Source organism: Cajanus cajan, chromosome 2 (assembly GCF_000230855.2).
Source record: "Cajanus cajan strain Asha chromosome 2, NIPB_CcT2T_4, whole genome shotgun sequence".
Taxonomy (NCBI): Eukaryota; Viridiplantae; Streptophyta; class Magnoliopsida; order Fabales; family Fabaceae; genus Cajanus; species Cajanus cajan.
Window position 1 is genome coordinate 13,920,101 of NC_138518.1, and position 14,451 is coordinate 13,934,551.

At 34.3% G+C, this 14,451-nt stretch overlaps 2 protein-coding genes across 2 annotated transcripts; one reads left to right on the plus strand and one right to left on the minus strand.

Moving 5' to 3' along the window:
• Positions 1-288: 288 nt before the first annotated feature.
• CYB-1 (cytochrome B561-1) lies at positions 289-3,413 on the plus strand. Its single transcript, XM_020347434.3, has 4 exons — positions 289-638; positions 967-1,015; positions 2,651-2,850; positions 2,968-3,413. Exons 1-4 carry the CDS (start codon positions 492-494, stop codon positions 3,268-3,270), a joined length of 699 nt encoding a protein of 232 aa, XP_020203023.1. The 5' UTR covers positions 289-491; the 3' UTR covers positions 3,271-3,413.
• Positions 3,414-4,978: 1,565 nt separating this feature from the next.
• On the minus strand, positions 4,979-12,879 carry LOC109788658 (uncharacterized). The gene is made up of 7 exons (XM_020347435.3): positions 12,227-12,879; positions 11,643-11,789; positions 11,000-11,349; positions 6,761-7,505; positions 6,559-6,655; positions 6,413-6,467; positions 4,979-5,476 (listed from the first exon to the last, which is right to left on the minus strand). The coding sequence occupies exons 1-7, from the start codon at positions 12,705-12,707 to the stop codon at positions 5,414-5,416; spliced, it is 1,938 nt and encodes a 645-aa protein (XP_020203024.1). The 5' UTR covers positions 12,708-12,879; the 3' UTR covers positions 4,979-5,413.
• Positions 12,880-14,451: the final 1,572 nt, after the last annotated feature.

The following is a 14,451-nucleotide window of genomic DNA, read 5'->3' on the forward strand; positions in this document are numbered from 1 at the left end:
TTTAATTTGTTGACTTAATTAATTTGATGAATTTTTCAATTTTTAATTTTTTTTAGGAAATGAGGTAAAAAAATTTAAGATGTAGTAAATTAAATTAAATAAAAAATAAAATAAGGGAGAAAATTTTACTATAGCCTAAAAATTATATTTAAGAAAAAAACGACAATAAAACTCAATCTTAATTTCTCTCAAAAGAAAAAAAAAATCAATCTTAATTATAAAATCATACATTTTTTTTTGTTTTATAAAATCATACCTAGCATGATGTTGTCTAGATCTCATCATAATTCACACACAGGAGATGAAGATTAATTTTAACGTGGGAAGTGAAAAAATAGTTTCTTTCTGGTGTGGGAAGAAACTGGACTAACTGTGCAAAGCTGACCCATTTTCTTAGTTTATATGCTTTTGCGTTTTCTCTCATTTCCCTCTCATTACTCTCTCTCTGTCTCTCTCTCTCTCTTCCATTTTCTCTCTCTAGAAAGGTAAGAATGGCAACTCCGCCGGTGGTGAGGTTTCCGATCTTCACGGCGGTGAGAGCGGTGGGCGTGATCATCGCAGTTCTTGTCCTGACGTGGGCCCTCCATTTCAGGGGAGGCCTTGCTCTCGTTTCTGATAACAAAGATCTCATTTTTAATGTAATTCTCTCTCTTCACTAACATTACTTTTCATTTTGGGGTCATGGGTATGCCTTCTTTTCTCAATCTATTTTTTTTTTCTCTTTTGGGGAATTTCATGTTTTTGGTTTTTGGCAAGAAGGGTAGAAGGATTTTGAGTGTTTCATGGATTGTGAATTCATTATTGTTGACTATTTCTTTTGGCAATTTTAGTTTTTGTATAAAAAAATTTCATGTTTGTTTGTTTTTTTTTTTTTTTTTTTTTTTGCAATTTCAGCATTATGTGAGCAAGTGCATTTGGACCGCTTGTGTTGTTTTAATTTTATTTTTTTTTGTTTTTGCAATGTAGGTTCATCCGGTGTTGATGGTGATTGGGCTTGTTCTAATCAATGGTGAAGGTAAATGTTCTTTTCTATTTATATATGTAATATTTCTAGAGGAAATGGATATGTAATTCCTTATGTGCATATCAGCATCGCTCTGAAAATTGCTGTGGTCATGGTTCAGTTGCACTGAAGAATTTTTGTTAGATCTTTGATGTAAGGTGAAATCAGGGTGTCTCTGTCTTTATGTATTGTAATGTAACCCATGATGAGAAAAAAACTCTTTTGGCCTTTGATTTGTAGTGTTCATGATTGTTGATTCACAATGTTTTCTATGGTTTAGGGTGTTCTAGGAGGCGAGACAATTTTCTATGGTTTATGGTAGAACATGGGTACAATATGACATTGACAAGGCAAATTCTAAAAAATTTCAACATATAATATGGCCTAGATATGTTAACATAAATTTAAAAAGTACTTTCCATGGATGACCAATATTTATAGATGTTGATAATTTCTCATTATGCATAATAATATTAGAAGATGATGATCATAATTTACAGTAATAATACTCGTTATCATAATTATCTTTTTCCACTGCCCATATCAAAATATGTTCTTTCTCCTATAGACATGTTGCAATGTTCGTATTTTTCCCTGGTTCAAGTTAGAATGTCACAAAAAGCATCAAGGGGTTTTGGTTCTATATAATTGCCTACTATTTACTATAGCTTTAAGGATACAAAGGAAAAGATAGAGCCGTATGTAATTGTAGTCTTTTTCAGAGTCTTTAAGTTGTATACCAAACATATAAATCAATAAAATTTCTTTAAATAAATCTGAGGATACTCTTTGATACGTATCTAGGAGTATTGTACAAATTGGTATCTGATAAGGGCATGGCACAATACTTTGTCGTTTTTGGAGTATCTGAGCCTGATATCATTTAATTTTTAAGTTTCCAGTTTGTATGAAACTGTTCTAGGTCCTCTAAAGAGAACAAAACAATTCATTATGCTCAAATAAGATCTAATATTTGTTTATCTCATTTATGAATCCTGTCTTAATCTGAATAGCAGAACAATATGAATTGATATTCATTATTGTCCTTTCAACTACGCAGCATGTTGGATAACTTATCCCCATTGTGTCATATTATTGTAGTGCTGAGTGGTGTATTTTACATGGCAGCGTGAGGGCCCTACTTTATATCTATATAACATTCCTCTTCATTGTGACACCTGAGAAAAATAGACAAAAACATTTTTCCCATCTTTTATCTTAATTACTTTTGGTATGTGAATCCCTAGGACTAGTAGAGCCACCTCTAACCCAAAAGGAAACAGCAGAAGTCAAATTAGAATTTGAGTGTGTTTAGATACAAGTTTAGAAGAGCTTATGAGAGCTTCTCTACTGGAAAAAGCTCTATATTTTCACTAAAGAAGCTCTCAAGCTCTTTTAAGATTATATTCAAACAAACTCTTAAAACAGTTGGTCCTTATTCTGGTAAGATTGTAAGAGACAGCAAAGGTGAACTGGTGGCTGGTACCTTCATGATGCTCATAACAACTTTTTATGAAAATATAATTTCTCAGCAAATGAACTTGTCATAAATTCCATGCAATCTTATTTCTTACTATCCGTTGATTGTTTGAGTACTTTCATGCTAGAACTAATTTCTTTTAACATTTTTATTATGACAATGTGCAGCGATGCTTGCATACAAGACCTTATCTGGAACTAAAAGCCTCAAAAAATCAGTTCATCTCGCATTACAGTTTATCGCACTCATTTTGAGCTTAATTGGTATCTGGGCTGCTTGGAAGTTTCACATTGACAAGGGCATTGACAACTTCTACAGCCTGCATTCATGGTTAGGCCTTGCATGCATTTTCCTATTCACCATCCAGGTATCTAATATCTTTGTAGTTTACACTTGATATTACAACTTGTTCTATTTCTACTTGTGACTTTGGATTCCATCATTTCCATGTATCTAATTAATTGTTTGTTACAATGTTAATTAGTGGGGTGCTGGGTTTGCAACATTTTGGTACCCTGGAGGGTCAAGAAATAGTAGAGCAGCCTTATTGCCATGGCACGTGTTCTTTGGGATCTATATCTATGCCTTGACTATAGCCACAGCTACTACTGGTATTTTGGAAAAAGTTACATTCCTTCAGGTCAACAAGATCATATCACGCTATTCCAATGAGGCACTTCTGGTCAATTCCTTAGGCATTTTGATTGTCATTTTGGGTGGCTTTGTGATTCTTGGAATTGTTACTCCAGTTTATGGTAAAGCTGATATCATAAGAGGAAATGAATGAGTAACCATATAGTGATCTATTTACTTCAAAATTGAGGAACATGAACATTTGTATCAACTTTAATACATACAAGGTTACAACTTACATGGATGTATGAACAAAGTTATTAAACGTGTATACAGGTTTAATTTTCTTTTCTATTATTTACTGTATTTTCATTCTATTAATGAATATTCATGTTTCGTGCATATTGATTGTCCAAATTGAGCGATGAGATGAGTCTACGATGTTTCAAGATGTTGGGTTTTTTTAATATCGATTTTTTATTGCTAACTTGGTATATTGGAAGGCCAGACTTCCAAAAGAGAAGGCTGCAACTAAAAGAAACATTTTTTAGCTATTAACTAACAAGAGGAAGTAAACGTCCCAGGGAGGATAAATCCATTCATGAAGATTGGTATCATTGTTCATGACCTAGTTAGCTTCTCTTATGTAATGTCTAGTTAAGAAGATAGATAGGGGGGGGGGGGGGGGGGGAATATAAATAATGATACATTTTTTTGTTGGATTTTTTCTAAAAGAAAAGAGGGAAAATTGACTTTCAATTAATAAATTAACAATTTTCTCGTCTGTTTTCTTTGTCTAATTTATTTTTTTCATTCATTTTTTTCTTTCCATCCAAATAAAAGGCCAGGTTGTGGCGGAAAATCACTTCCCAAATTCTGCCTTTCCAATGAAGATTTATGATATTTTGTTTGGGGGGGAAACCCAAAAGAAAGAAAATAAATAAATAAAAGATGAGTAGAAAGTAAGAGTTTTATAAATTGTTTGACTGTATAAAAAGAAAAAGAAAGAAAATATGTATATAAAATGACATATTCCAAATAAAAGAAAAAGACGTATAACAAATTCGGATAATTTTGTCTTTAAATCATTTTAAGTTGCTCTCTCTCTCACTATTAAATGAGAATTGTTTTTGCATAAAACGAGAAGAACGAAAAGGTGAGATCCACGTTTTATTTTTATCTTTTCTCTTCCTTCTTTGTTCTCCTTTTCGACTAAACCAAACAATATATTAGGATCCTCTTATATTGAGGATACCCGAGGATTATATAAAAAAAAATTGCAACCTGTTAACTATTAGAGCCTTACAAGTATAATAAATTGACAATTCATTTAATAATATAACTTGTGTTAACAGCCTGTCAGATCATTACAATGACGATTGTTCTGACGCCATAAAATAATGGCTGTTTGGATTGGAGACAGAAAGTGCGAGAAAAGAATCTGCGAGATTTGCAATTTAAAATAGAACTACATGTTGTGTCATCTAGTGGTGGACACCCTTTAAACTGACTTATATTTAACATAAAGAAACCAATTCTCACATTTATTTCAATAAAAAAGTTACAGTTTAAATCTGCGGTAACGATTATATATATATATATATATATATATATATATATATATTAATGGTATAGATTTATTTGAACGTATATTTTAAATACATTATAATGAATAATTCAAAATTACGTAGATCTTTCCCTGAAAAATAGTCTAATATTAACACCTATGAGCGCAAGTCTAAATGTTGATCACTAAACTAAAAAAATTAGTCACTTTCAGAGTCACAAGCTTAAATCTGCTGAGGTGATTCAATTTATGGCCACTGCATCTGTTAGCTTCATCTAGAATTATGAAACAAAGTGTGAGTTAAAATTATACCCTGCAAGCTTGCATGCTCCGCAAGCAAAATGGAAGAATGAAATGGCAAAAAAGCAACCAAGTATTCCATTCCATGGCCAATGTTATCAAGCAACCCATTTTCCTTGTTGCCAACAATTAGAGCAATCACACGCAACAGATTTTCAGTGATAATTTCAATCCGTAGTGGTTTTCATAATTACAGTGCAAGTCAGTAACCACAGATGGGCCTAAGCACAACTAGAACTTTCTAAACCAAAATTGTGATCGAATAATTGTCCAAAATTTGAAGAACAGGCTAAAATGAACTGTTACAGATGAGAGAATACATGGCTAAATACTCCTGGAGAGGCGAATATTGGCACTCTTCCCTAGGACAGGTGAATACAGAAATATCCAAAATTTCAGAACAAAAAGGCTCATTACATTATTCCAAGGTGGGAAAATAATACAGAAACATGCACGCCCACAAAATTGAGATGGTACACATTTGCATAATTTATATCCAGACCTGTTCTCTCCCATATTCTCTTGCAATTACAGGCACACTTGTGGGGGGAACCTGAAAGTAAAAATGTCAAGCAAAACATCTTTTCTTTATAAGACATTCATGATCTAAATATGAATATGTGAAGAAAGGATAACACAATGCCCTTTGATCATTGATAATGTATAAAAACAAAAGCATGTATTATATCACTGGGGCAAGGGGTTCTGTTGTTAGTTGTTACCAGCATTGAACTAGTTTAGAGAAGGATGGTTCTTTACCTCTATTATAATGTACCTCTTGCTTCTTTTCAACATTTTTTTTTTTCTTATATACTTGAGGAAAAAGGGAAATTATAAAACCAAGAAGTACTTCGTATTTGACGAACCAACAATTCCCAAAGCTTATCTAATTAAGCAAGACACGTGAATATTTTTATATTATTCTATATATTTAATATATTCCCTCACAAGAGCCCTTTGGGCTTGATGCTTGGATAATGCACATACCCCCATAATCAACTATTAGAATAGAAGAATGGAGAAGTAGACATCATACTCTAGATCACTAAAAGTGTGTTTTTTTATGTCAACGCCACTTTCCAAAGCACGTTGAATGCCGATCCTACTCTCACGAGTCATTGGCATTTAACGTGAGCAAATGCAAACAGCTTAAATTGAGCCTTTGATACCATATAATGATCCAACAATACCACAAGCTTAATCTTTTAGGTAACACATAAATGGTTTCCATGCCATATTACATCTCTAACAGTACTTTTCTATTTGTGTTGTCTTTCGTACTATTCTTTTAGGTTTTTTGTAGTGTGACTGGTATTTTATCCTCACTCAAAAATCATTCTCCTAAAAATAGTGAGACAGAATTTGTGTACTCAATACATCTACCCAAAGACTAGTTGACACAATGCAAACTAAAATAAAAATCTGAAGGGACATTTTAGGCATGTTTTAGCAACCAAGACAAAATCCTCTTTAAAATTCCAGCACTTACCATGCCATAATCTGTGACAATCATTGAAACATAATCTGAAGGTGTTGCATCATAACTGCCATCAATTTAAAGAGAAGAGCAATGTTAGAGTGAGGAAATGACAATTTGGTGTGGTATACAGTATAACTATCAATTTTAAAGCTCACATCAAATTTAAAAGTTGCATATTTTCAATATTGGCCCATCCATCCAAGTAGTTGACATCCTCTCTACCCAGTACATTTGAAATGACATCTGGATCACCTGTAAGAGCATCATAGAAACATCAATCTTTTTACAGACACAATGAAAACTGGTAATAAACTGTAAATAGAATCCTCATCTTGTACCACTTTTAAATTTACATACCAAGTTCATTTGAGCAAATTGAGTCCAACTGTACCCGTTCATGAAATTTATAGGCCTCACAACATACTATGACAGGCACACGGAATGCATGAGCAACCATTGCAACACATGCAGTCCCTACCCTTGAATATACCGTTCCATTAGATAAAACTGATGAAGCACCCAGAAAAACTCGAGTAACTTCATGCATTATGTAGGAAACAGCATTTATATGAGTATATGTACAGCTAAGACCTTTCTCCACAAGCCTGCGAAGTAAAAGTCGCCCTCTAAGCTTTGGACGAGAGTCAACTACCACAACACGAAACTGTCTTCCCAACTCATGTGCATGTAATAGTATCATTTCAACAGCTGATGAGGACCCATAAGTTAGAAGGACATCACCGTCTCTTATTTTGGTGACAGCATGCTTCACTATCACCTTGTCGGCAAGTATAATCTTTTCACTAATAAAACGCTCAATATCTGACTGGAGTGAAGCTTTTGCTTCTGATTCAGACAAGGTCAAAGGTAGCTTGGCTATCCGACTTTTGAGAAACCTAATTGCATTTCCCATGCTGATTGATAGAGGTCGGCACTCAATAAGAAATGATACATAACTACTAACTTTTGCTGTTAAGTCTCTCACCAGAGTCTTCTCAACTGGAACCTTGTAGTCTTTGATGGCCTCTTGAAATGCTTGAAGCATTGCAATACAACGAGCATTGGCACCAGATATATCTCCAGTTAGATACTGCAAACCCACCTGAAACACCACAAAGGAAGATCATGAAGATTTGAGGAAAAATATTTAAAAAGATCTAGGTCACAAGACATTGACCCAGGTTCTAATCACTATCCTATTCACTAAAACACCATAAGTTTCAATTCTGAATTGACTCACAGAGGGGCATCCATTTTGCAAATGTAGATGGCTAAACACACTTTACTTTCATTTGGATGTCATTCAGCTTGACTTCTTAAGTTGCAGATAGATCATAGGCTAAGATGCAGTGCATTATAACAGTCAATGAAATTGATAATTGCATCAAGAAAATTGCACAGATTCTTCCACTCAACAAATTTTGAAAATGAGCTACACAAACTATACTATTAGACAAAATCAAGTAGTACTTGGCATTTTTCTTTTAGTTGACCCTCCTTCGGTTGGTACTGACATCTAAGGAATGATTAGCACTGCATTGTGCATACCATCTGAAATATAACCCATGAGGTCAAGATGATGCCTCTTTATTGAGTAAAGGATTTAATTTTTGGACAAAACTTAGGTACAGTTTCTTAGGTGCAATTGGTCTTGTTCTCTAATCAAAGTTAAAGTTTTGCCTCAATAATAGCATAAATGTAAATTAATGAGACTTGCATTAAATACACTTACATAATACTGAGCTAAAACTCCAACTTTGATTGGAGAACAACATTAACTGCACCGAAAGAACTATACCCAAGTTTTTTCCTTAATTTTGATCAACTATCAAATATCAGTGAACCTGACCATATGATGTCACCTATCGAAAACAGTGTTCAAGTTATTACTTCTTACTGCAAGTGTGATCAGACTGAAGTGGAATCAGGGTAGGATCGTGAGTTTAAGCGTGGAATCGTGGGATTTGTGATCCATTTTCATCTGTTTGGAAAAACGGAAAAGGGCCTGATCTGACTAACCCAATGTCATCCTAAATTTATTTATCCCCTTTTCAATTCACACATGGTTTCTCCCCTAATCAATCTCGAACCCTTCTTGACCCTCACCCTTGCAACCCCACACCTCGGCAAATGCTAGACGCTCATTGAACCTCGCCATCAACTATCAAATATTAGTGAACTGGACCATATGATGTTACGTATCGAAAAGAGTGTTTAGAGTTATTACTTATTATTACAAGTGTGATCAGACTAGGGTGGGATCAGGGTAGGATCACGGGTTTACGTGTGGAATCAAGGGATTTGTAATCCATTTCGATCTGCTTGGGCAAATGAAGAAGTGCTTGATCTAACTGATCTAGTGTCAAAATCCTTAATTTATTTATCCGTGGTTCAATTCACACATGGTTTCTCCTCTAATCAATCGTGAACCCTTCTTGACCTTCACCCTTGTGACCCCGAACCTCAGCAAATGCTGGACACTCATCAAACCTCGCCATCATGAATGCGAACATGGACATCTGTTTTTGCGAACGTCTTTGTTGTTTTGGTCACCATCATCAACTGGACCAACCTACCCTATCTCGATATCTCCTCTCCCTCATTCAATTTGTTGGTCTGGTATATTCTCCTATTCCTCATTCAATTTGCTTTTCTTTTCTAGTTTCCAAATCTCAGTTTCTCTTCTCATCAAATATACACCTCTGACCTCTATTGATTGGTTTCCAAATTCATGCAGTCCCTGCCTCTTGTAAATGTGTTGTGCCTCTATTTCTATTTTTGGTTTAATTTCAATTTTTTGAATTGGAGAAAAATGTCTACAAATGAAGGCACAAGAGGGGAAGGTGGAGAGAGTGAAGCAAGTGGACCTCCACCTAAAATACATAAAAATGTTGTTGGAATGAAGAATAATGTGGCATGGAAACAATGTGTTACTGTTGATGGAGATGCAAGAAAGTCAAGTACAAATATTGTGAGAAGGTGTTAACAAGAGGAGCTTACTGTTTGAAGCATGAAAGCATAATTTGGCAGGAACAACCAAAAATATTGGTGTTAATAAGAAGGAAATGTTGGGTATTGTTACATCATTGCAACAAAACATCCAAAAAAAAATCTAGTGATAGGGAAGGAATAGGCAGTAGCTTTGCTTCTCAATCAGAAAAGTCTTATTGGTGGTACTGGTAGTGGTAATCAAAATCTTTTCAAGAGAAAGGTAAGCTCTCAAATAACAATCAACAAGATTTTCAAGAAGGATGTAAGGGAGGAAGCATGACAGGACATTTCTCTACTTTTTTACAATGATGTTATCCCTTTTAATGTGGCCAACAATCAAGAATACAAGATGATGTTTGAGTCGGTTGCTTGACATGGTCCAGGATTTGACTCACCATCCTACCATGAAATTAAGGTGAAATACTCGAAGTATCATATTGAAAAGATCAATCTTTCTTTAGAGAACCACTGAACTTATTGGAAGAAATCTGGATGCACAATAATGGCAAATGGATGGACTAATAGGAGGAGTTGAACTATATTGAACTTTCTAGTAAATAGTCTGGCTTGGAACAATTTCTTGAAGTCTATTGATGCATCTAACATGAAAGACAGCTGACAAAATTTTCAAGATGCTAGATGATGTCGTTGAGGTTGGGGAAGTGTCTATATTGCACAAACAATGCAGCAAATTACTAGGCAGTTGGGGGGATGTTGATGCTAAAGAGGACTAAGCTATATTTGACACCTAGTGCAACTCATTGCATTGACTTGATGCTTGAGGATTTTGAGAAAAAGATAGCACTTTATTGAGAGATAATTGCAAGTGGTAGAAGGATTACATCTTACATCTATGGTAAAACAAGTCTTACTACTTTATTGCATAAAAATTTACTATAGGGGCTGAGTCGGGTGACTTGATTAAACCTGGCTTAACTCATTTTGCTACTTCCTACATGACCTAAGGATGCTGGAATGAGAAAAAGGGTCCATTAACTAGAACGTTCACATTTGAAAATGGACTTCTAGTCAATTAGCAAAGTCTAAGGATGGGAAGTTTGTGGAGAACTTGGTTATAGATAAGATAAGGGGTTGTGGAAAAATGATCTTAATTGTATGAAGGGTGCTTTCCCCCTAGTTAAAGTGATGTTTGGTGGATATAAATTATAATCCAGCCATGGAGTTTATTTACGAAGAAATGAACCAAGCTAAAGAAAAGATAAAAAATGCTTTCAGAGGGGTTGAGAGCATGTAATTATCCTCCATTTGTTTCATTTTCCAATTTAAAAACTGTCAGGAAACTAATTCATTTTTTTTCATCCATAGCTACATTCCCTTATGTATTATATATAAGTATTACAAGTAGGGATGTAGGATCTTACGATCCCCAAGTTAAAATCTTTCAACCCCCCCCCCCCTCCCAATCCTAGGTAAAATCTCAATTTTTACAACCTTGGCTCCCAGCGCTGTTTGGCATTGCAATGCTCAGGGCAACACATACTACATTAAATATATTACTATAACCCAATAACAATTGTAGTATACAAATCAAACAACAAATATATGGAATTGTAACAAGATGAAATAACAGAAAAATGTAAATACCTTGTAAACAGCAGGGTGCACTGGAGAAAGATGGAAAAACCTTGCTTCAAGATCTGGAAGCTGACTCCCATGTTCATACTGTGGTAAATGCCTGAACAACTCAACTCTGTTCCTAGCTTCAGTTTGTTTCACCACAGACCGACGTTTAGCTTTCTCCACTCGGCTCTTGTCATCATACTGCATGCGTGGTTGAGGAGCATCTTTCTTTCTATCCTTTTCTGGTGGGATATCACCTCCCTTCTTTTCAGAGGCAGCAACTGCTGCATTATCAACTTTCTGTGCAGGCTTTACAGCTTTAGCTGATTTTGCATTCATTGAAGCCGCAGTTCCAGATGCCTTATTTCCGTCAGCTAGTGACACAATTTTATTAAAGCTATCTAATTAGCATTATCACACCGGGTAGTGCAGAAAAGTGACCCAAGAAAGAACATCATAAACTCCCACTTTTAGGCATGTTAAGATCATTAGAGAACACAATATTAGAGTCCATGAACACTTAACAGCAGTTCTGACAGGGAATTAGGTATCAATAGGCATAAAGAAATAAGATGAGCATATATAATCACAAATAAATGTCCAGGGTAAAAGCACTTTCAGTCAGATAGCTTAAACAAATCACATGACATATTTAACAACTACACACCTTTTGCAGCAGCCTTTGCAGCTCGTTGAGCTTCTTGAAGAGCCCGTCTTTCAGCTTTTGAGGTTTTTTGTTTCTGCTGTTTTGAACTACTAGATTGGTCTTTCACTTCCACTGCTGACCCTCCTACTTTGTTTCCTTTCTCTTTATCTAATCAAATGTTGATGATTATTAGCCCAGGCTTTAAGAACATAGTTTCTCACGTACTGACACAAAAGCTCAATTAAGTATGCGTTTGGATTCACATTGAAATACCAGCTAACTTAATTTTAGGTAAATTTTCACACATTTGGTTCCCTGTTGGCAAATTAATATTCAGTTTAAGCAAATTTAGGTAACTTCAAACTAGATTAAAATATTTATATTAAGTTTCACTATGAACTTGCTTCTATAATTATATCAAAACATAAATGACATCACTTCAAAAACCAATTTTGCAAACGTTCACCCAAACACACAGAATCTCTTAAACCAAGTCCCTACTTTCACACTAAGCTTGACAAAACCCAAATTCAACGCATACTCTCCACAATTTCCCATCCAAAACCACTTCAAATTCAAAACCTAGCCACAGAAAAGAACCTCACCGGGAATCCCGAGCGAATCTTTCACCACCGAAACCGTGGTCAGCTCGCTCGCCGGCACGACGCTTGCCTTCATCGCCGTCAGGTCGAATCCGCCGCGGGGGAACGACGAGGCCGCCACCTTCCCGGCAGCGCCGTTGAAGAAGCCTCCCTCGCCGGCGATCCTGCTGGAGTAGGAGGAGGACGGCGCGGGCGACGGCAGCGCGGGGAAGAAATCGGCGGCGTCGAAGGAGGTCCCGGGTGCCGCGGGGGAGTCGGGGCGGAGCGGGGAGGCGGCGGGGAGGGCGTGGAGGAGGAGGTTGTCGGAGAGGTGGCGCGGCGGCGGGATCATGACCGGAGAGAGGGAGCTGGAGATTGGGGGAGAGGAGTGGGTCGGGTCGGGAGGACCCGATTGGGAGCGCTCGGGCGGGGCGAAGAACCCGACTTGGCGGAACTTCGGGACGGGATCGATCACTGCGCGTGGGGCGCGGCGAGAGGGATCCATGGAAGAGGAATGGAAGAGGAATAGGGTTTATGTGTTTGGATGAAAGGAAAATTTTCGAGGTTTTTTCTTTTTTTCTCGGGAAAATTGAGGGGTTGGAATGAGTGAATGAGTGACGAGTGATGATGAGATGGTGCTACTGGTGAAGTGAGGGAGAAATTCAAAGCACAGACTCACACAAATAATTACTCACTAATTTTTTAGTTCCTAAATCTATATAAATTGAGTATTTTTCTCTTCAATATAATCTAGATTGAAATTTTAAATATCTTAATTAAGAAACACTAGTTACTGGATTTAAATTCAAAATCTTAATTACTCTAAAGATCTTAATTAAATCAAGATTTAAACTCTAAAGATGTTAATTAAGTTTTAATAAGATTGGGTGGATTTACTGGATGAACAATTATGGTGTGTTTGGATGAAGGATTTTACAAATTCAAGGAATTTTAAATTCTTAGTATTTGAATTACTTTGATTTCAATTTCTATCATTCTTAAATATTTTTTTTGGATAAATTAATTCAAATTTTTAAATTTTAAATTGTTAAGATGGATATAATAATTTGGTTCTACCATGGTAAAATTAATTTTAAAAATATATTTATATGTTGAGATTTTTAAATTAAATTTCATAAAAATAAATATTAGCTAATTTTTAAATATTTAATAATTTTAAAAATTAATATTAGATAATATTTAATAATTTTTAAAATATTTTTGAATATTCAATAATTAAAAGAATGAAGAGATAAGATAAAATATATAGGTGAAATAAGAAAAACAAATATGAGGAATTTCAAATTGTTAAATTTTTGGGAGAATTTGAAATTTTACTATTTTAAGGAATTTCACAAATGCTTGAATTTCAAAGTCTTTGTAAATTTCTCATCCAAACAAAACATTTCACCTCAAGGAATTTGAAATTCTTCAAATAAATGAATTACCCTATATAAATTCCTTATCCAAACATACCATTAAACTTTTTCATAATTAGATGTAGAGGCTATTTTACCTTTCACGTGTAATTTTAAATCTAAAAGGAAAATTCAAAATAGGTAAGTCGTGTATGGGGCATACTACTTTTTATTTAGAACTTTTACTTTTTAATTTTTTTATTTTAATGAAAGTCATAATTTAAAACACAACTTTTTATAAAAAAAAATTTGGGAAAATGGCAGGTATTATAAGTGAGAGCTTTTTGTGTTAAAATAATTTTATATTATTATTTTTTAAGTTTAGGGTTTAGGATTTAGGATTTTATTTTTATTAATTTATAATTTTGATCTTTCTACTTTAAAATAGAATAGAGACATTTAGTCTCACTAATTTAAGAAAAAATAAAATTTTGGTTTTCTATCAAATGGCTTTATATTAATAATTAAGTTTTAATATTTATTGATATTTAATGATGTGATATTTAGTAATATGAAATTTAGAAATAAAAAAAAAATTTAAAAAATATTCATATAATTTTTTTTAATAAAATAAATACTAATCACTTATTAATATATATGTAAATAAAAACAATTTTATTTTTTATTTTTTTACTTTTTTATCTTTATATAAGGGTCTTCATAGACCAATTTGATTTTGGGTAAACTAAAGTTTAAATTAATCAATTTTGTTTAGTTTGATTTGGATTACTAAAAAATCTTGCAATCTGAACCAAATCAATCAACAATGAATTGGTTTGATTTGGATTAATCAACTTTTTTATTAATATATATATATATATATATATATAT